The 21,618-nt window shown below is 48.4% G+C and overlaps 1 protein-coding gene across 1 annotated transcript in view; it reads left to right on the forward strand.

Annotated features, from left to right (window-relative positions):
* RNF213 (ring finger protein 213) overlaps nt 1-21,618 on the forward strand; it is a 99,906-nt gene that overhangs the window by 46,719 nt on the left and 31,569 nt on the right. Inside the window, exons 21-37 of the mRNA XM_063080384.1 lie at nt 681-846; nt 1,888-2,105; nt 3,128-3,268; nt 3,379-3,543; nt 4,243-5,398; nt 6,094-6,287; nt 6,566-6,721; nt 7,460-11,053; nt 13,631-13,767; nt 14,165-14,260; nt 15,139-15,257; nt 16,036-16,155; nt 16,618-16,763; nt 17,179-17,326; nt 17,565-17,703; nt 19,883-20,074; nt 20,861-21,006. Coding sequence (XP_062936454.1) covers nt 681-846; nt 1,888-2,105; nt 3,128-3,268; nt 3,379-3,543; nt 4,243-5,398; nt 6,094-6,287; nt 6,566-6,721; nt 7,460-11,053; nt 13,631-13,767; nt 14,165-14,260; nt 15,139-15,257; nt 16,036-16,155; nt 16,618-16,763; nt 17,179-17,326; nt 17,565-17,703; nt 19,883-20,074; nt 20,861-21,006 — 7,033 coding nt within the window. The remainder of the gene's footprint in view (nt 1-680; nt 847-1,887; nt 2,106-3,127; nt 3,269-3,378; nt 3,544-4,242; nt 5,399-6,093; nt 6,288-6,565; nt 6,722-7,459; nt 11,054-13,630; nt 13,768-14,164; nt 14,261-15,138; nt 15,258-16,035; nt 16,156-16,617; nt 16,764-17,178; nt 17,327-17,564; nt 17,704-19,882; nt 20,075-20,860; nt 21,007-21,618) is intronic.

Consider the following 21,618-nt stretch of genomic DNA (forward strand, 5'->3'; position numbering starts at 1 on the left):
TTTCCTGGGTATGAAGATCAAGAATTCAGGAAGGGGCAATCATCCTCTTTCAGTAATCAGACGTTGGTAAAGAGTAGTCTGATCTCTGGAGGTTATAGAAGCAAAAGGGAGATATTTTGTCAGCTATTCAATGATGTCTCCTATCTCCAGCTAGAAGTAGTGAATGGTAAATTGTTTCTGTTACAGTTAAAAAGCGGAAAACAAAAGACTCGCTTCTTAGGTGGGCATATTATTAGGAGGTATACTGTGGCCTATGTTGTAGTTTAGACAGGTGCAGTAATGGTTAAACTTCAGCACAAACTAGAGTCGTGTACTCACTTCAACTTGAGTGCCAGCAGCGTGCCCTTGAGCAGTCAGCATGTGTGGCTTCTGATTCTCTGTCAGGAAAGCAGAAAAAACAACCGCATGTGCTTTGGCCGGGCAATTAAGGTTTTAAAATCCATGTAAAATTCTTAGCAGAGTGTTGGGTACAGAGGGACGGCAGTTACTGTTGATCAGGGAGGCCGCAGTGGCAGTTGTGTGTCATTCAGTGGTAGGAGTGTGGCAGGCCTAGTGTCAGGGCAGCCGCAAATCCAGAAACTCAGGGAAGGGGGGGGTCCACTGGGAGGTTGCTGTTGCTGCTCATATACTCTGGAGTCCAGACAGCCAGTGCCAGTCCACAGTAGAGCTTTGTCTTGCAGACTGATGACTTTGAAAACTTTTGCCATGAAAAACTGAACCAGATCAACCAGCAGCTTATCCATGCCAAAAAGCTGCTCCAGGACATCAGTGAGAGCCGGTGCCAGTGTCTGAAGGAGCTGTCCCTGCAGAGGGAGTTCATCACCTGGGTCCGGGAAGCTCTTGGAGGTAAAATCAATCTTTTGAGGTTGCCAGTATCTGGAGAGAGTTTTCAGATGGTTCACTGAGTGGCGTTCCTAAACTGTTAGGAAATACCTCCCCTTGACCACATGCTATGTGAAGGGCAGAAAGGTGTCACCTGCATTCTTTAGGAAGGTGGGCAGGTGTATGGTTCAGGACAGTATTTCTCATGTTCTGGTATAAAAATGATTTCCTTTGCCACTGCCGCCCACTCTGTGGGTGCTTCCTGTGAATAGTTGAGGGTCATTTTCTTAAAAATTGGGCCCCTTTAGCTTTTTCATCCCGCTGATATTTGCTAGAGGTCGAGGAGAGCTCTTTCCCCTAGAAAGATTTTATTACAACGTCGTCATTGATGTTGTGCATTTGGGGGCAGCCTTTTTTTAGTTCTGTGACTTAGGTGCCATTGATAGAAAATTCAACGGGGAGAAGGAGGAGTAAGAAAGAAAGGCAGAGCAGGCAAGGGAGAAGGCCAGCATGCGACAGGGATTTGGAGGGGCCGCCACCTGCTGCACCCAAGGCTGCACGGGCCTGCTCTCATTGGGAGCCTTGTTGCTCTCTGGTGCACATCGCTTGGTTAGCAGTTAGCCCAAGGAGAATCACCTCAGTTTGTATAGTTAATTGTGAACATATTTACCAGCTGAGCTTCAGTTTCTTTCTGTTTAAATGTTGATATTGTGTGGATTAAAGTAAATAAGGTACAGAAAAGCCTAGGACAGTGCCTGGGACATTGTTGTTGTTCAGTAAACATACACCCCAAAAGCAAACGTGCTCGGGATTCCTACTGAAAGCAGAGAGTAGGCTGGCTGGTTAGCTCAGTTGGCTAGAGCGATGTTGTTATCACCAGGGTCAAGGGTTAGGATCCCCACACCGGCCAGCTGCCAAAAAAAAAAAAAAAGGATGAAAGCAAAAAGTGGATAAAACCCTAAAAACTTGTGAAATATCCATGTGTAGTTGCACTGAGGGTGATTGTCTGAGATTGAGTCTGGAGCTGCCGTGGAATAGTCAGGCTGACCTCTCTGCTCTTCCCAGGCATCAACGAGCTGAAAGTGTTTGTGGACCTGGCTTCCATCTCGGCGGGGGAGAATGACATAGACGTGGACCGGGTGGCCTGCTTCCATGATGCCATGCAGGGCTACGCGTCTCTGCTGTACAAGCTGGACGCAAGGGCAGGTTTCAGTGTGTTCATGGAACATCTGAAAGAACTGTGGAAGGCGCTGGACAATGACCAGGACCTGCCCACTAAACTGGTGAGTCGTCTTCTGCCCCAAAGCAGATGGGATTTCACAGAGCACTGCTTAGCAGCGTCAGGGTCGCGTCGGTGCGCGGGATGGCTGGTCTGCACAGTAGGCTTGTGCGCAGCCATTCCAGGGAGGTGAAGAAACAGTCTCTCTTCACATACGGAGATGCCTTCTCCATCTTGTTATGTTAGAAAGTGGGATACAGAGTCGCACATAAATAATAGTCATCTCTACCATGCAAAACACATAATGGAAAAAAGAACCAAAAGGAAATAGGCTAAAATGTTGTTAGTAGTTTTCTCTGAATAGCAGCAAATGTCAGTTTATTTTGTTACTTTTGGGTGTTTTCCGTATTTTCCACAATTGACATAGATTTTTTTTTTTTTTTATCCGACAAAATGAACATTTAAAGTTTAAGTAAACTATCTGTACCAGGGTTTGAGTTAACTTGACTAGTGGGCAGAAACTCTGGCCAGGAGCCCGACCCAGCATCAGAACAGCTGCAAAAGACAGACGGATGAGCAGACAGAGCTGTTTGCATTTTCTCTGTAGGAAGCTCACGTCTCAACAGAAGTGCTGTTGCAGTGTTTCCTTAATTCTTCTGATTATTGTCAGGGACACAAAAGGACTTTAAGAACTTGAGGTTCCACGGTCCCGTGTATCTAGCATCACTCCTTAGAGGGTTCTTTGTGCTGGGGATGGCAGAGTACTGGTCTTCCAGTGGAGAGCCAGGTTTGTGGCCTCCTGTCCACATCCATTTACCCATAAATATAAGCTGAGTGCCCTCCATGTGCCAGCCAGGGCACCAAGCGCTGGTGGGAACGTGAGTGAGAAGCCTAGCACCTAAACAGCAGCACCAGGGGACAAGGTCCTGAGAGGGAAAGGAAAGGCACATAGGAGTGGCCCCTGATCCTGTCGTGGCACGGGGTGGGCAGCTGCGCCCTGTACCCAGCAAAGGCCGTGGCAGGAGGAGGAAGAGAAAAAAGATGACTGCTTGGGCTATGGCCGTGTTCTCTGCTTCCTCCCAACAGCGTGATTCTGCCCGGAACTTGGAGTGGCTGAAAACGGTGAAGGAGAGCCACGGGTCTGTGGAACTCTCATCCCTGTCCCTGGCCACGGCGATCAACAGCAGAGGCATCTATGTGATTGAGGCACCCAAGGACGGCCAGAAGGTGAGCCGCCCCAGATCCCAGGCGCGGTGCTGGGGGCACTCACAGGCTGCGGCAGGGGCGGGGGTCTCTGTTGCCAGGAAGACATCCTCTGAATGCGCGGTGGTTCACAGATTTCCCCAGACACGGTTCTGCGCCTGACCCTTCCTGATGGTCACGGTGGCCATGAGGAGCTACGCGACTACTCCTTAGAGGAGCTGAGGGAGCTTTTAAACAAACTGATGCTGATGTCTGGCAGGAGGGAGCACAGCAACGACGAGGTGGAGAGATTTTCCGAGGTGAGGACCCGCGTCTGTGTTCGTGCTAAGCAGGTGACATCAATGCATCTGTTTGGGCCGGGGACTCTCACTGCTCAGGCTCGCAAGCCCATGCAGAGTGGAGAGTTGGAGCTGGGGGCTCTCAGAGGGTACAGAAGCCTGTTCATGGCCCCAGAGAGTAGCCACAGGTGGGCGGCCTCGGGTTAGCTGTTCCTCCTTAAGACCCATGCCATGGACTGTCACAGGCTGCTGGTTAGTCTGCCCCATTGAAGAGGAAATAACCCAAGCTGTCGTTCTTAGAAAGAAACTTAAATTGCTTCATGTACTGTGTAAATCCGCAGGAATCCAAATACCTAAAGATGTAGATGAGCATCCTTCATCAAAAGTAACCATACTGTTAAAGGTATATGGGTGAATGTAACAGTCTCAGCTTTAATATGGGTTCTTTCTTTAAAGTTCATTTATACTTTGCAAATGATATCCTTTATCTTTATAACTTATTGCTTCTTAAAGGAGAGAGCTCCCTTCCTAGGCCAGCTCCGTAAGTGAGCACGGAAGGCCTTCCGCCATAAGCGGGCGAGCTCGAGGTCACACAGAGAGCCAGCAGGAAGCAGCCAGAGCCTGTCCTCTGAACAGTAGACCTGTGTGTGTGTTCTAAACTGGGATGTCTCCCTCCAGTACAGCTCTGCCACATCTGCCTCACGGTTCCTTTGTCACCAGGTGTTCTGCAACGTGCAAAGGCTCCTGCAGGCCTTCATGAGCCTGTACAGTGCTGGGAACATGCTGTTTAGGACCTGGACTGCCGAGGTCTACTGCTTCCCCAGGAAAGGCATTTCCATCCGCGTGGACTTCGGCCTGGACCTGGTGATCCCACTGACGGGGAGCGGGGATGTCACCGAGCTGCTGGAAGGCCTCTGCAAGCAGATGGAGCACTTCCTGGACCTCTGGAAGAGATTTGTGACAGAGAAGCGGGTGGAGCATTTTTACCTCAACTTCTACACGGCCGAGCAGCTGGTTTACCTGAGCACCGAGCTCAAGAAGCAGGCCCCCAGCGCAGCTGCCCTCACAATGCTCTCCTTCATCAAAGGCAACTGCACCCCACGGGATGTTGTCCGGGCCTCTTGGGCATGCCATGGCGAGGCCACTAGTCACCGTGTGAGGACAGTGATGGAAGAATTGCCACTGATGCTCTTCTCTGAGTCCAGCCTGGTGGACAAGCTGAGGGTCATCCTGGAGCAGTCCATGGGGTGCCTGGGTGCCTTCTTGCCTGACTGCCTCGACTTGGAGGCCCTCGGCCACTGTCTGGCATGCTTGGCAATGATGGGTGGGCCCCCCGTGGAGCGGCATCTCCCAAACGGCCTGCAGGCAGGCCAGCCCAACCTCGTCATCTGTGGCCACTCTGAGGTGCTGCCGGTCGCCCTGGCCATCTACATGCAGACCCCACACCAGCCCCTGCCCTCCTTCGACGAGGTGCTGCTCTGCACCCCAGGCACCACGTTCGAGGAGGTGGCACTGCTGCTGCACCGCTGCCTCACCCTGGGCGCCCGGGGGCACAAGGTCTACAGCCTGCTGTTCGCAGACCAGCTCAGCTATGAGGTGGGCAGCCGGGCAGAGGCGCTCTTCCTGAGCCTGTGCAAGCAACGCCACCGTGAAGACTACCAGCTCGTGATGGTCTGCGACGGCGACCGGGAGCACTGCTACCTGCCGTCAGCCTTCAGCCAGTACAAAGTCCTCGTCACCCCCCAGGCGCCCCTGGAAGCCATCCAGGCCTACTTGGCCAGTCATTACCGGGTCCCAGCGCAGACCCCCTCAGCAGCAGCTGTGTTCAGGGACAGGATGTGTGTTGGGATCGTGGCCTCAGAGAGAGCGGGTGTAGGTAATGAGGACAGCCAGGGTGGATGGGTCCCCCACACGGGTCTCCTGCCTCCCAGGGACCACCTGATGAGGCTTCCCTCCCCAGCAGTGGGCGAGCAAGCTGAGTGGAGAAATTGAGTCTCAGTGAGGGTTTGACTCATCGGTAGTTGTAAATCAGGGCCTAGGCTAGAACGGGACACCCTTTCTTGCCTGGTTTCTTGAATTGTTCAATTCCTGGGAGCCCCATTCCCTTCCTTCTATAAGCAAACTTCTCTGTAATTTACTTTTTTCCTCTTAACTCCATTGGCCCCTTTGGGTTGATGTTAGTTGTGAGAGCAGGGGAGTGTGACTGCTGTGTCCTGAGGAAACTGGTGACCATTGTTTCCCTTGAAAAGAAATGGTAATGTACATCCTATTGACTTTATCTTACCAGCATCGCTGCATTCTGCTGGGACAGAGATCGCTCCCCCTGCCGTGCAGCATGCTTTGCTGTTATATTCATAATGCTTGGGTTGCTGTCGTTAGTAGCAGGGAAATGGTGAGGACAGTGGGTAGGTGACAGCCAGGACATTTGAGTATCCAGAGTGTTCTTTAGCCTGATGTTTTGTTGCACCAGTCTTTAACTTTACACAAAAAGAAGTATCCTCTAATAAATCTTCCTGGATCTTATCTTTGTCCACAGCCCTGGGACCTAATTTCCATGTTTTAATGTTACAGGAAAGTCTCTCTACGTGAAGAGACTGCATGACAAACTGAAAAGGAAGTTAAACAGCAAGAAAGTGCCTCTCAAAACAGTGCGACTGATCGACCCTCAGGTGGACGAGAGCCAGGTCCTGGGCTCCCTCCTGCCTTTCCTGGACGCACAGCATCAGAACACACCCATGATATTCCACCTGGATGTGACCTCTTCAGTAAGTGCCCTCAAATTTCAACAGAATGGCCACATCAGTAAAGACATAATTCCCATGTCCTGCCCTGCCTCCTCCCATATAAAGAAGTTCTTTCTAGAAAAGATTTGTATTATCTTTTAATTCTACCTTTCATGAGCTTTTGAAGTACCCTTGCACATGTATTAATGATCATAATCATTCTGTTAGAAAAAAAAAAAAAAACCGATGCTTAGGGTTGGCGAACGGTTGGCTTGTCGTGCATTTACAAGCCCGTGTGCTTCTGCCTTTTCTGTCTGTAGGTACAGACTGGAATTTGGGCCTTTCTTTTCAAACTCCTCATTTTACAATACTTAATGGATATAAATGGGAAAATGTGGCTTCGGAAGCCGTGCCATTTGTATATCGTTGAAATCCCAGAAGGGAACTCGGTACTGCCAAAGAGGTCTTCAAAACCGGTCTGTATCACGGGGCATTTTCGGGTGGTTGTGGGAGGGGCTTTGGCTCCATCAGTTCTCGCGGTACTGGTGTGACCTATTTTGGTAATTCGCCATTTTGCTTTGGTGAGGCCGCTGAGTGCAGGGCTAGTATGGAAAGATCAATCTTTAAATTTATTTTCTTAATAGTGTCTGGAAGGAAAACACTCTTCTGTTAATTATCAGTATCTTAAATTTGTGTTGTTCGATTCAGGATTAATGCAGTTATGTCCAGGTTAAATCCCAGCTGTTTTCTGAATACAGTAAATTTATCTTCTGAGAGAAGTCAGCTTTTGTAAGGCTGGCTAAGATGAGAAGGAGACTTTCATTATCCAGTCTTCTTAACAAAAGGGAGTTTTATGCTCATACACACGTGTGTACATGTATGCTTAGTGGGAGAATTTAGTTTCAGGAAGTTAGGTTAGAGAGTGGCTTCCTGATTAAGAATTGAATGGTTAGAGTGTGGTGCTCATAACGCCAGCATCCACGGTTCGATCCCTGTGCCAGCCAGCCACCAAAAGAAAAAAAAGAATTCAGCTTCCGTAGTACCTCAATGTGCAAAAGACAGCCTGTGTAAAAACGAATCTACTGAAAGCTACATATTTTTAAGTGTTTTTTCCATAAAGGCTGTCCAAGATAGACCATGTGGAAGGTTAAAATACAGAAACTTTTTTTCAAAAATTTAGTTACAATCATTTTATTCTTGTCTTTCCTTTCCAGAGTACACGTGCTCCACAGTTCAGTTTTATTGACATTTTTCCAAAAGTCACCTGCAGGCCTCCCAAGGAAGTGATAGATATGGAGCTGGCCCCTGAAAGCAATTTTAGGGAGCCTGGAATGGATCAGAGAGAGTTCTGCAGTGAAACTTTCCAAAGACCTTACCAATATTTACAACGGTTCCATCAAAAACAAAACCTAGACATGTTTCAATACCAAGAAGGCTCTGTCGAAGGCACCCCAGAGGAATGCCTCCAACATTTCCTGATCTACTGTGGAGTGATAAACCCATCCTGGTCAGAGCTTCGGAACTTTGCCCGGTTCCTGAATTATCAGCTCAAAGATTGTGAGGCCTCTCTCTTCTGCAATCCACATTTTACTGGAGACACACTGAGGGGCTTCAAGAATTTTGTGGTCACCTTCATGATCTTCATGGCAAGAGATTTTGCCACACCAACACTTCACACCTCTGACCAAAGCCCAGGAAAGCACACAGTCACCATGGATGGGGTCAAGGAAGAAGATCTAGCCCCTTTCTCTCTCCGAAAGAGGTGGGAGTCAGAGCCCCATCCCTACATTTTCTTCAACAATGACCATATTTCCATGACATTCATAGGCTTCCATCTGCAGCCCAACAACAATGGGAATGTGGATGCCATCAGTCACTTGAACGGGAATGTCATCAAGAGGGACGTCATGACGATGGAACTGTACAGGGGTCTGTTGCTCCAGAGGGTACCCTTCAATGTGGACTTTGATAAACTTCCCCGACATGAGAAACTTGAAAGACTCTGCATGGCACTGGGGATCCAGTGGCCCGTGGACCCTGATGAAACATATGAGCTTACAACAGACAACATGCTTAAGATCCTCGCTATTGAAATGCGGTTCCGGTGTGGGATTCCAGTCATCATCATGGGAGAGACCGGCTGTGGGAAAACCAGGCTCATTAAGTTCCTTAGCGACCTGCGGCGTAGTGGTGCTGATGCTGAAACTATGAAGCTGGTCAAGGTCCACGGAGGAACAACTGCAGGGATGATCTATGCCAAAGTCAAGGAGGCTGAGAACATCGCCTTCATCAATAAGGACCAACATCAGCTGGACACCATCTTGTTCTTTGATGAAGCCAACACAACAGAGGCCATAAGCAGTATCAAAGAAGTCCTGTGCGATCGTACCGTGGATGGCCAGCCCCTGGCTGAGGACTCGGGCTTGCATATCATAGCAGCCTGCAATCCTTACCGGAAGCACTCTCAGGAGATGATCTGCCGTTTGGAGTCAGCTGGTTTAGGATACAGGGTCCGTGCAGAGGATACGCTGGAAAGGCTTGGCTCCATCCCCCTCAGGCAGCTGGTGTACCGAGTCCATGCTCTACCCCCGAGCCTGATTCCTCTGGTGTGGGACTTTGGACAACTGAACAATGCTGCTGAAAAGCTCTACATCCAGCAAATTGTCCAGAGACTGGTTGACTCCGTTGAGCTAGATGAGAGCAGGACTCAGGTGATCACGGAAGTGCTTTCTGCCTCCCAGGGCTTCATGAGGAAGAGGGAGAACGAATGCAGCTTTGTGAGCCTCAGGGACGTGGAGCGCTGCGTGAGGGTTTTCAGATGGTTTCTCGACCACAGCGAAGTGCTCTTATTAAAGCTCAACTCCTCTGTCTGTGAGTCCAACCTCAACAGAGATCCTGTCCTCTGGTCCCTGGTGTTGGCCGTCGGGGTGTGTTATCACGCTTCTCTGGAAAAGAAGGACTCGTATCGCAGAGCCATTTGCAGGTTTCTTCCAGAACCGTATAATGACAGCAAGGTTATTCTGAATGAAATAACTCGGACGCAGGATCTTTTTCTGAAGGGTGTACCTTTGAGGAATACCATCGCCAGGAACTTGGCTTTGAAGGAGAATGTCTTCATGATGGTTATCTGCATTGAGCTTAAGATTCCTCTCTTCCTGGTCGGGAAGCCCGGCAGCTCCAAATCTCTTGCCAAGACCATTGTGGCAGATGCCATGCAAGGCCAGGCTGCCCACTCAGATCTCTTCCGGAGCCTGAAGCAGGTCCACCTGGTGTCGTTTCAGTGTAGCCCACACTCCACACCACAGGGCATCATCAGCACCTTCAGGCAGTGTGCCCGCTTTCAGCAGGGCAAGGACCTGCAGCAGTATGTGTCCGTGGTGGTGCTGGATGAGGTTGGACTGGCAGAAGACTCACCCAAGATGCCCCTGAAGGCTCTGCACCCACTGCTGGAAGACGGATGCATTGAAGACAATCCTGCCCCCCACAAAAAAGTTGGCTTCATAGGCATTTCCAACTGGGCCCTCGACCCCGCCAAGATGAACCGGGGCATTTTTGTGTCACGTGGCAGTCCCAACAAGCAGGAGCTCATAGAGAGTGCCAAGGGGATCTGCTCCTCAGACAGCCTCATTCAAGACCGAATCCAGGGGTACTTTGGACCCTTTGCCAAAGCCTATGAAACAGTATGTAAGCTTCAAGACAAGGAATTCTTTGGGCTTCGTGACTACTACAGCCTCATCAAAATGGTCTTTGCCACAGCAAAAGCTTCTAATAAAAAACCTTCCCCACAAGATATTGCCCAGGCTGTTCTGCGGAATTTCAGTGGCAAAGATGACATCTGTGCTTTGGACATTTTTATGGCCAATTTACCTGAGGCAGAGTACTCAGGAGAGGTCAGCACCATGCAGCTGATCAAGCAAAACCTTTATGGGGCCCTTCAGAAGGGGCCAGGTAGGGAGCGGGAAGAGGCCGAATCCCGCTACCTGCTCGTGCTGACCAGAAACTACGTGGCCCTGCAGATCCTACAGCAGACGTTCTTCAGTAAGGACCAGCAGCCAGAAATTATTTTTGGTTCCAGTTTTCCCAAGGACCAAGAGTACACCCAGATCTGTAGGAATATCAACCGGGTGAAAATCTGCATGGAAACTGGAAAGATGATAGTGCTGCTCAATCTGCAGAACCTCTATGAGAGCCTCTATGATGCACTCAACCAGTACTACGTCTACCTCGGCGGGCAGAAGTATGTGGACCTTGGTCTGGGGACCCATCGTGTCAAATGTCGGGTTCACCCAGACTTCCGCTTGATAGTCGTTGAAGAGAAAGACGTTGTGTACAGACATTTTCCCATCCCCCTCATTAACCGGCTGGAGAAGCACTACCTGGATATCAACACTGTGCTGGAGAAATGGCAGAAGAACATCGTGGAAGAGCTCAAGATTTGGGTGGAGAAATTCGTGGACATGAAAGCAGAGCAGTTTGTAGCCAGACCCAGGTACAGCCCTCCCGACGTCTTCATCGGCTTCCACCCTGACGCCTGTGCCTCGGCGGTGCTGCAGGTCGTAGAGAGGCAGGGGCCCAGGGCCCTGACTGAGGAGCTTTACCAGAGAGTGTCCGAGGAGGCCAGACTGATCCTCCTGGACTGTGCCACGCCTGACGCCGTGGTGCGGCTGAGGGCCTCCTCGCTGGGCCCCTTCGTGGCAAAGTCACTGTCACGAGAGTACTACCACAAGCAGCAGCATGACTCCTTCACAGACCTCCTTCAGGCTCACCTTCGCGCCATGGATCCAGAACGCCACATCAGCTTCACAGAGGTGATTATCTTTCTGCAGTTTTACCCTGTCCGCTTCCACCTGAGAGTCCTGAGTCCCTGGTGTTATGACTCAAGGTTCTTTTGTGTCAGTGTACAGGGATCATAGATGGATATGCTGAGACTTTTGGTTCTGTGTTAAGTGCAAGGAGAACAGTATTTATGGCAGTTCAGTTTAGCCAAGTTTTAAGTGCCTGTTTCTGTGCAGTGCTCTGTGCTGATAGTGATACTAGAGGAGAGGGTCTGCGAAGGCCTGGTAACTGGCTTCAACCCCATCCTCTGGCAGGTTCTTGACTCCGCCACAGGAAAGAATTCAAGGACAGAGTCACAGTACAAAGTGAAAAAAAGTTTAATGTAATGGATAAGAAGTATAGGTTTTACAGAGTATGGCCTAGCTCCAGAGACTGAGCAGGGTCTGCACCCAGTTTAACACAAAGGTAAGAAATGCACACCTAACGTTGAGTGCAAAGTGTAGCTGGCCGAAGAGAGTGAGCAGCTGCCCTTAGCCGTAAGCTTAACATGAAAGTAAAGTGCACACCTCTCTCAGGGAGGTATGGGTGGGCTCCAGGAAGGTGAGCAACCAACTGCAGCAAGTTTGATAGAAAAGTGGGAAATACATATTCACAGAAAAAGTACAGACTGGCCCCAGAGTGAGCACAGCCTGCTAAAGGTAAGTTTGATACAGAAAGAAAGAAATACACACCTCAGGCTAAGTGCCAGCTAATAGAGTAAGCAGCAGTCCCTTTTGCCGGGATTCAACTTTTATAGTTTTATTACCTAATACATATTGGTGCTACCTAGTGAATATTCAACTAAGGGGGATGGTTTGCAGTCATGTGACATAGTCTTGCACATGCTCAGTTGGTTTCTTTTTAGAGCCTGCTCATTGGTTGGATTCCAACCTACCCACTAGAAAACACCTGGAATATTTAGTGCTCTCCAGTGCCTCTAGTGGAGGGTCATTCAAAGGATTAAACTCCCCCCTCCACTGAGCATGCTCGGCCACCAGTGTTCTATAATCCCTCTCTACTGAGCATACCCAGCCACTGAATTTGCATAATTCAACCCCCTGAGGTCTCAGTTTCCTTGTGTTGGTGCCAAAAATATGTCCAACAAGCAACAGTAACTCTTCTTTAGGGGAGGGTCCAGAGGAGAGGCCTGAGACCTTAGGGCATGGCTGGAAACCCAGAGGTGCATCCTGAAACCCGAGCCGGGGGAAACTGAGCACCTCCTATCTCAGTAGCAGCTCTGTGCACAACATCCACTTCAACAAACGAAGTACCACTTTTGAGTATTGAGCCGAGGACATTGGGGGCATGAAAATGGCACAGTTCTGGTCCTTGGTCAGCACATGTGTCATGTGGGCAGACAGACATGAATGGATGCCACACACGTGGTGTGGTAAGTGCATAAGTGCAGCCTGCAGAGGTGGCGAGCAGCACAGATCAGGAGACATGGTTGGGTGTGATATGCTCTCGGAGGGGCCCTGAGCCAACTGTGAGGGATGCTGGGAAAGGACTGTGGGGTGGTGTCAGGTGTGAAACAGCATCATTGGTGCAGGAGGCCACAAGGGGACTATTGAGGAGTGCTGAGCTATGGGCAGCAGGGGTGCATGGAGGGCCTTGTCAATAGCACTGTGAGCTCGTTCTTTGCTGTAAGGAGGACAGCCTTGGAGGACTGTGTGTTAAGACGCGTCCTACTGTAAAGATAAATACTACTGAGACTATAATAAACATATTTGAATTTTCTTTAATGATTTAGAAGATAAAAAAAAGATGCTTCCTATGGCCTAGGTAATGGAGTCTGAGAACAGACTGTCATAGGACAGACAGACCCGCAGGGAGGCTGCTGGGACAGTTCAGAGGAGCAAGTGGAATTGAGAAACAGGACATGAACTGGCAGGGCTGACACCTGACTCCACAGTGGGGTGTGGGCAATGGGGGGATCCCGAGACAGCTCCCTGCATCCCTCCTTAGGTGACTAGAGGCTCGCTACGTTATCATAGAGAATCCCGGAAGGAGCAACAGGTTTGGGGGCGACAAGGGTAAAGCCCATTTGGGGTGTGTTTTGGTGTCTGTCGTATAGGTGGATGTAGGGATCCGAAGCTCGTGGGGAGGCCAGGCCCAGCGGTGGGATTGGGCCGCCCTCAGTGATGTTCTGGTTCTCACTGCGGGGCACAATCCATGGTAGAGGGGACTTGCCCCTCTGACTCCTCCTGAGAGCATGGAGCCAGATCACGAGAAGTGACGTTTGTGCTGAACCCCAAACGACCACGAGAATCTCAAGCAGGGACCAAGGCAGGAAGAGACACTAGCATCTAGGAAAGAGACCGAGGCCTCTTTGGAGAGGGTGAAGTTTTCTCTCCCATACCTTGTGATCATGAAGGTTCTGCTCCTCTCCCTCTGCCTTGTTTGTGAAAACCCATTTGAGTCTGGATCCTTTTGTGTCTATGCAGCCCACGACAGTGCTGAGCCCATAGGAAATATTGGTGCACAGCCTTGTACTTCTAGGATCTGAACCGAGCAGACAAGCAACCTGTACTGGAATTGTGGCGAGTAATTTGCATCTTCTGACTTTGCAGATCACCACTTTCTCCAGACTGCTAACGAGCCATGACTGTGAAATTTTAGAATCAGAGGTAAAGGGCAGGGCTCCGAAACCCATAGTCCTGTCGCTGCAGCAGTTCGACACCGAGCACTCATTCCTCAAAGAAGTCCGGTGAGCTGCCTTGTCCCCACCCCCAACCCTTCTGTCCAGGCCTGAGCGTGGTGTGCGCTGGCCGTGTGGCCGGGGTAATCAGTGCTAGTCTGTGCATGCTGAGGATGCAGGGCTCTGGGCAGGAGGGTTATTAAATTCTCTGAGCAACCTCTCTTCTCTGTCCGCCTCTGCCTGTTGTAAACTTCCTCCTGAAACCCCACCATCCTTACCTCTCAGTAGGAGACATTTATTGGGTTTTTTTTGTTTTTTTTTTCTTTCTTTCTCTCACCTTACAGAGGAAAATCCCACCTGGAAAGTTCTTTCTGTGTGGTCTCTGTATTTCCCATCGCTTCGGGGGATTTTGTTATCCATTTTTTAAGACAGGGAACTCACTTGAATAATTCCCTTTTTCTTTCAGAAAATGCTTAACTAATACAGCCAGATGTAAAATCCTCATCATTCAAATGGATTTTGAAGATGGAGTTCACAGTGCTCAGCTCATTGCGTCGGCTAAGTATGTTTTTAGTATTTTTCTCAGAAGCTACATAGGAAACCCGAAGTTGAATTGGGAGCTCCAAAAGAATTTCTTCTCTGAAGATATAGTATCATTGTAAATATAGAAATAAAAGTAATAGTAATTTTTCTCCCTTCTCATTTCCCCAAAGGGAAAGAGAGACAAAAAGAAAAGGCTGATAACAATACAGAAAGGGCAAAATGCAAAAAGTGTAGATAATAAATAGACTGTTAATAGGATTTATTCAGAAAAGAATATCCTTGAAGCACACGTTTACAGACATGTTTTGGAAATTGTTAATTTTGAATTACACAGTTTGAATTTATTGCAGATTCAAGGGTAACAACAGCAGGTAAATGCTTTCGTTCACATTTGTTGGTCAGTGCGTTTGTAGGAGAAATCTGATACTTTTAGAATTGACTGTGTCCCCTTATTACTTAATGTTAAAGTAAAAGTGATTTCTGGATCATTTTAAAGCACTGGCAGCTGCATTTCTTTTCATGGCTGAGTTTGGCCTTCGGCCATCTGAATTGCACCATGCACAGAACGCTTTCTTGAAATGCGAAGTTCGGCTAGCCTTGTCCTTGGTCCCATCAAGGCAAGCCTGTTGAGAAGTGCGAGACAGGGTTTCTGGTCAATACTGGAATGCCACTTCAAAGCAGAGGGACGCAGGACTGGGGAAGGAAACTAGCCTCCTAAAAGAGAACGTCTCCTCATTCCCCCGTGAGATAAGAAACCAGTCATGGGGGTGTGAGATATATTTAAAGCTAATAACAGTAGGAGATTCAACCTAACAGCACCTAGAACCCTCTCCAGCCATTCCACTACTTTGCTTTCGTTTATTTGCTTGTTTTGATTTTGTTTGTTTTTTCACATAGGTATTCTGCCATAAATGAAATCAACAAAATACAAGGAAATAAGGACTGTATCTTAGTCTATTTCATTACAAAACTGTCCCGGATGGCAAGTGGAACGTCCTATGTGGGATTCCATGGAGGTAGGACCGGAATATCAGTAAATGTGTTTATTTAAATAATGTTTATTTCTCACTTGGTCCTATGTTGTGTGTGTCTGAAATTAGAATATTAATGTTGATCTCAATAATATTCTTTTCGGATGCAATTAGATCTTTTATTGTAAAAAAAACACTAATCTTAAGACAATGCTGCCACCTGTAGCCTTTCCTTTATGCACTTTTGTAGGTAAACTCTTGATTACATCTCTCGGTTCCTTGCCTTTTATTATCTGGGTAATGCAGAAGAGATATTCTTGACTAGCACTATCATGAATACACTGAAACTTTATGCCTGCTTTTGCGGGGAGGAGAAATCTCTTTCTGAGGAATGGTCACCAGCTGTTTATTCAGCAGAAAATTGGTATTCTAGAAGAAGGAAAACAACGGGTTAGTCTAATAATTTCATAGATTATGGAAGGCAAAACTTGCAATGTCTGACACCCCTTTACTGATTATGACACAGCAAATAAAATAACACGTATGAAAGAGTCACAGACCTCATCCATAGGTCCTTCTCAAGTCACGGTCACAGGTCTTAAAACTAATCTTTGTCTTAAACTCATTAACAGATAAACATCACGGGTCAGGTAGTTTCTGTGTAAGTATGTCCAGGGGGACCAAGGATTAGACTTTAGAGTACCAGTCATTCACGTAGCAGCACTATGATCAGTAGTCAGACCTGTAGTGTGTCCCTGCTTATGACTGATGAGCAGCAGCCAAGGCAGACACGAGAAGATCCTGGTGGCCTGGTTCTCGGCAGGGCTGTGGCAGTCGGTGCACATTGATGACCTCCGGAGATCCACAGTCATGGTTTCGGATGTGACTGAACTGCAGAAAGTCACCATCAGCCAGCTGTTCCAGCCAGGAGACACACATGAGCGTGAGTCACACAGTGAAGACTTTGGGGATATGGTGGTGGAGGTGCAGACAGGAGGTGCTGGGTGCTACGCAGATGGTGGTGCTGGCAGTCAGGGACATGTGTGCTGAGGACCAGGGCCAAGCAAAAGGTCCCACCTCCCCACACAGATGTCTTTGTGAGTACCTACCTAGGCCCTGGAGGTGAGCGCCTACACCGTGTGTCTACTTCTGCTTGCCTTGGCTCCTGCATCAGCCCTCAGAGCCCAGGCTGGCTCTGAGGGGTTATCCCTGGGGAACCACATGGAGTGGGTGGATTTGGGGCTGATCTGTATGACACAAGTTCTCTCATCTGGAGAGCAGCCAGTGGAGCTGGGGACCAGGCAGGCCTGGAAAGTCAAGCCTATGCACCTAGACTCACAGACAGGGCTGCTCGTGTCCCCAGCTTCTTCCGAATGGTGACTTATCGTGTTTGCTTCGATTGCAGTGGAGACAGGACACGGGGCAGAAGATGACCGTGAGGAGGAGATGGAGGCAGAGACCAGCAGCTCAGGGGAGGTGGCAGAGGTGGAAATGGAAACAGAGAGCCCTGAGCAGACGGGAGATGAAACTGCTGAGCTGGGAGGCAGTGCTGTGAGTTCTTGGGCTCCATGCGTACTGCTGGGTGACACTTGGGGCTGCACCTCTATACTTTTCCACTAGGAGTTTGAGGAGTGACGCACCTGTGCAGACATTAGGGGTTAGGCTGACACCTCTCTTTCCTCTACACTAGAAGTGCAGGCAGATTACCAGGACAAGGTCTGGCATTCCCTTTCCTAGTTAGCTCTGCTCTGTCTGAGCCAGAAGTGACCGTCTTGTAGTTGGTTCCCAGGGGCATCGGGCAGGGGCATGTGGACCCCAGGCAGTAGGACAGATCTTTGTCCATGATGATACCCCCATCCTGTGCTTCTTGCATGCTACACAGAGACCCTCATCTCATGTGGATAGTTTGGCTTGTGCCCACCGTGTAAGTGGCAGAAACAGAAGACTCAGCTGTGTCCATCGACAGGTTCAGGTCCTGGACACCACCAGACTGCTGAGAAGCTGTGTGCAGAGTGCTGTGGGGATGCTCCGAGACGAGAACGAGAGCTGCCAGCGCAGCACGAGGAGAGTCGAGATTCTCCTTGATCTCTTAAGTGAAGACAGTGAGCACAGTGGTACGGCTCCTCCCCTGTCCCACCCTGCCCAGTGCAGGCCCTTCCTGGGGAGTGCCAGTCATCCCACCCAGTGCTGAGAGGTTGCAGCCGTCACAGCGGTGTCTGAGACCATCTCTGGAGTTTGCTCCAGCATCGGCCTGGCCAAAGGCCAGCAGCTCCCCTTCCTGGTGGTGCGGGTCAGAAAGCATCCCAGAGCCCGTGGCTCTGCTGAACATTCATCTCTTCTGCCTTTCCACAGCCTCTTTCTTGAGGGAATCCAAGAGGCGCCTCCACATCCTTCTAAAGAAGCAAGAAGAGAACCACCTCCACAGCCTGAAGGAGTGGGTGGTGAGGGAAGCTTCGAATCAGGATGCGCTCCAGGAGGCGGGCACGTTCAGGTACTGCCATCAAAGAAAGCAGGAGTGTCCCCACACGGCAGCAGCAATGCCACTTGCATGCAGGAATCCTCCCCTCACTGAGGAAAGGGGGCCGACATATTTCTTTCTAAACTACTCTGAGCAATTCAAAGCTGTCATTTTTTTTCTCCCAAAGAGCACAATATGAATCTGGATGGGGGGGCAGGGATGACTCTTTACTTACATGGGTGTTTAAATTTTTCCTAATTAACAAAACTTAATAGAACATCGTTCTCGTGAAATGTAAACGTTTGCCAGCATGTCATAAACCATGGAAAAGGATTCTAGTTTAGGTTGTTCAGATGGTGATATGCAGGGAGGGAACAGGAATTATTTTTCCAGGCCTACTGCTTGAAGTTAGTAATAACCACAAAAATAGGGCCCAGGGGTATTGTTTGTTGTCCAGGGTCCTTTTTCTAGAGAACCTTGCCCCTCTCCTAGGACTAACCTGGGATGACCTTTGGCGAGGCCGTGTGTTGTGCAGGGAGGAGGGGCTGCTCGGGCCCCGGGCAGAGGATCTGTGGCCTCCTGGTTGGCGGGGTGGTTGTGGACAGGGGCTCGCTGCTCTGGCTCTCGGTTTCCTCATCTCTGACAGGAAGCTGAACTCACCCCTCGTCCCCTCCCGGATTGATCTTTCTCTGCCTGTGATGTGACTTACATCGGGCAGCTGTGTGACCAGCAGGAGGGAAAGTGGTGGTGGCACCTGAGCTCATTGGCAGTGTGGGCTTACTCGTGCTCCTTTCCTCCTGCAGGGGCTTTGCTCCATTCTCTTCTGTAGTTACCCTTCGTTTCTTTCCTAGTTGTACCTTCTTGAAGGGATTTTATAATGTCAGATGTGAGCCCAGAAATATTTTCATTCTCTTGGTTGCTCCTTGTGGATTTTGTTAATACTTTCTAAAATCCATATTTTTGGCTTCCCCCTTTACCCTCCCTTGGGTTCCTGAGCTCCTGGGGTGCTGGGTGCTCAGAGCCATAGAAGTGGCCTCACTCCACGGCTCTGCGGGTTGCTGCAGCCGCGAGGACTGTCTTCCTCTCAATAGGTGGCTACCAGCAATGTTGGAGCAGGAGCTGGGTCGAGCAGTTAGGGCCCAGTGGTGCTTTGGGCACCAGCTAGTGTACTTGTAACGAGACTCTGGGGACTAATTCCATTCACCATTGCCATGTTTTTTGGAGTTAAGTCATCTGCCCCTTTGGTTTTAACAGTCCAAACTCTTAGAGTCTTTACCCTCCAGTCTCCCCAACTCCCAAACTCTGCATGCCTCTCAGACGTGGCTGAGGAAGGCCCACAGCTCCCAGGTTCCTGTGTCCTGTATACTTTAAAAAATAAGTATTTCAAAATTAAGCACAGTAAGAGATGAACAGCAATAACTAATAATTAAATAAGATATAATTCTATAATAATTATAACAACAGAAAATAAGTATTTTTATTTTTATTCTTTTCAAAACAGAGCCTTCATTTTTCTTTCCAATGTTAATTACCTAGTAACTCTTATCTTTTACCACAAGAATTTTGAAATGAATCATAGTTTTTATTGTTCTGTATAAACATATAGTATAACAAAATGTAATGCACTTAATTCAACCAATTAACCATATATCTGTGTACTTATGCATGTATATAAAATTCAGTACTCAGATCTTGTGTATAAAATCATTAACAACAGCAAAAATTAAGTTCTAGATAAACATGTGATTTCTTGTTTAATTTGATCTGGAACAAATTTACTTTGGTCTCTTCATCTTTATTATATTCTATCCAACAACCGAATTTTTTCTTAAAACGTTTGTTTTTTCCAGATGAATTTGGTCATTATTTTCTTTCTTTATAAAACCTAGATGGCGTGCTCTGGAAAATAGTTAATAAAAAAATTAAGCAAACACTGCTGTGCCTTTTCCGTGAACTAATCCCAGTTCATTAGGTGTAGAATTAAGTTCCATTTCAGTGCCTCTGATCTTAGCCCCATTTCCATTCGTGTGTCTCTTTTCCAGTACTTAAAAGTGATGAGAATTTCAATTTATTGCCATAGCTGTCGTGTGGGAACTAGTAGACTAGATGTTTTGTTGATGCTCAAGAAGGAACAAAATGTCAAAAGCTAGCAGGTGCCCACTGTGGTTACTCTAAAGCATAACGGGGACTCTGTCCCTCTCCTGTGCTGCAGGCAAACTCTTTGGAAGCGGGTCCAAGGTGCAGTCACACCTCTCCTGGCGAGTATGATATCTTTCATCGACAGGGATGGCAACCTTGAGCTACTGACCAGGCCCGATGCTGCAACCTGGGCAAGAGATCTTTGGATGTTTATTTTCAAGCATGTTAAGCTTCTGGACATTCCTCTCGTCATGAATAACACAAGGTGAATAGAAAGCTTTTTTTAGGGGAAGGGAAGAAAATCATAACATAGCAGTGCTCAATATGCTCTTCCAAGTATTTTATGAAGTATGGTGTCACCTTTAAAATAACATTTATGTTGGCTCTTTTTGCAGCTTAAAGGATTGTAGTATTACAGTAACGAAAGGAAGTTCACTACTGTTCTGAAGAACCGTTGTGTCTTCGCTCTCCTCATTTCCCTGCTTTCAGAGCACCCATTACAGCTAAAATAGCCAGATTCAACTCCAGGTGCTTGGGAAAGCCATTTGCCGTATATTCCCTTTACCATCCCACATTCTATGATGGGAGCTACACGACCTGTCCCTGGCTTGATCTTGTGGCATACAAGCTCACCTGCCCTCCCAAGGCTTCCTGTTTGGATTTCAGGGATGTAGGTTAATAAAGGATATGTAAATAAATGGAATCTGAGCTGCCAGTGGCAATGCTTACTCAGAAGAAGAGGTGCTGCTGGTGTTCATGCAAGAAAGATTTGCTTTGGCAGGTGGCGCTCTGTTTGCAGAGGCATAGGAGAAAGGCGGGACCAGGGACCAAAAGACCTGGTCCCACAGAGATTTGGGGCAAGTAGTGGTTTGTTTTGTTTTGCCTATAAAACAAAGGAATTAGATGAGATCGTCTAGTTCGTTAATAACAGAACATGAAACAGACGAGTAGCTGCCTGAGGACTGAAAAGAGCTGACACCTGCAGCTTCTGGCCTTGTGTCTTGAGCACGTCTCACAAACCATGCTCTTGTCCTCCTTTGCCTCATTGCAGACCTAAAAGTGACATGTCCTACATTCTGGTGCAGAACTACATGAACCTTTCAGAGAATGCTTGCAATGACGTCCCATTTAGCTGGAGGATCAAGGACTATATGGAAGAGCTGTGGGTCCAGGCTCAGTATATCACCAGTGCTGAAGGTGAGGCCAGATTCCACACAGGTGAACAAGCCTTTCACTCACAGAGACATGCCTGACACTGAGGTGCAGACAGGTGGAAGCTCTGGCAAGGCTGACTTTGGAGTTTTTAGTTTGAACTCTTTGCATGCAGAATAGGCTCAAATTGATGTCACTCCCTCATTTTAAAGTTCTGCCGAAGGAGTGAACATCTCAGAAGCCTTCAAGTCTCATGGCATAGGATACCTGGGAGATGATTTTTAGTGATGGCAAGGGATATGGTGACATAGGATGTGTTCTGGGAGCAAGAGACCTGTTATCCACAAGTGGGTCATTTTCATTCTGAGCCTTCTGGGCAATGAGGGCACAAGACTAGGAGATGTCCCCAGTTGAACCTTCCTCAGTAAATGCCATAACTAGAGCAGAGCATCCTCTTCCTCCAGATCAAGCTGTTGGTACCCCCTAAGCCATGCCCCAGACACAGCACTGCATGCTGCTGTCACATGCCAAGGGGCTTGGCCACAGTCATTCCAGAAAAATCAGTGATAACACAGCATTTCTGGAAAAGTTGCCTTTCTTACATGAAATAACCTCTTCAACATTTATTTATAGTACTGGGCAAAATACTCAAAGATG

Source organism: Cynocephalus volans, chromosome 16 (assembly GCF_027409185.1).
Source record: "Cynocephalus volans isolate mCynVol1 chromosome 16, mCynVol1.pri, whole genome shotgun sequence".
Lineage (NCBI taxonomy): Eukaryota > Metazoa > Chordata > Mammalia > Dermoptera > Cynocephalidae > Cynocephalus > Cynocephalus volans.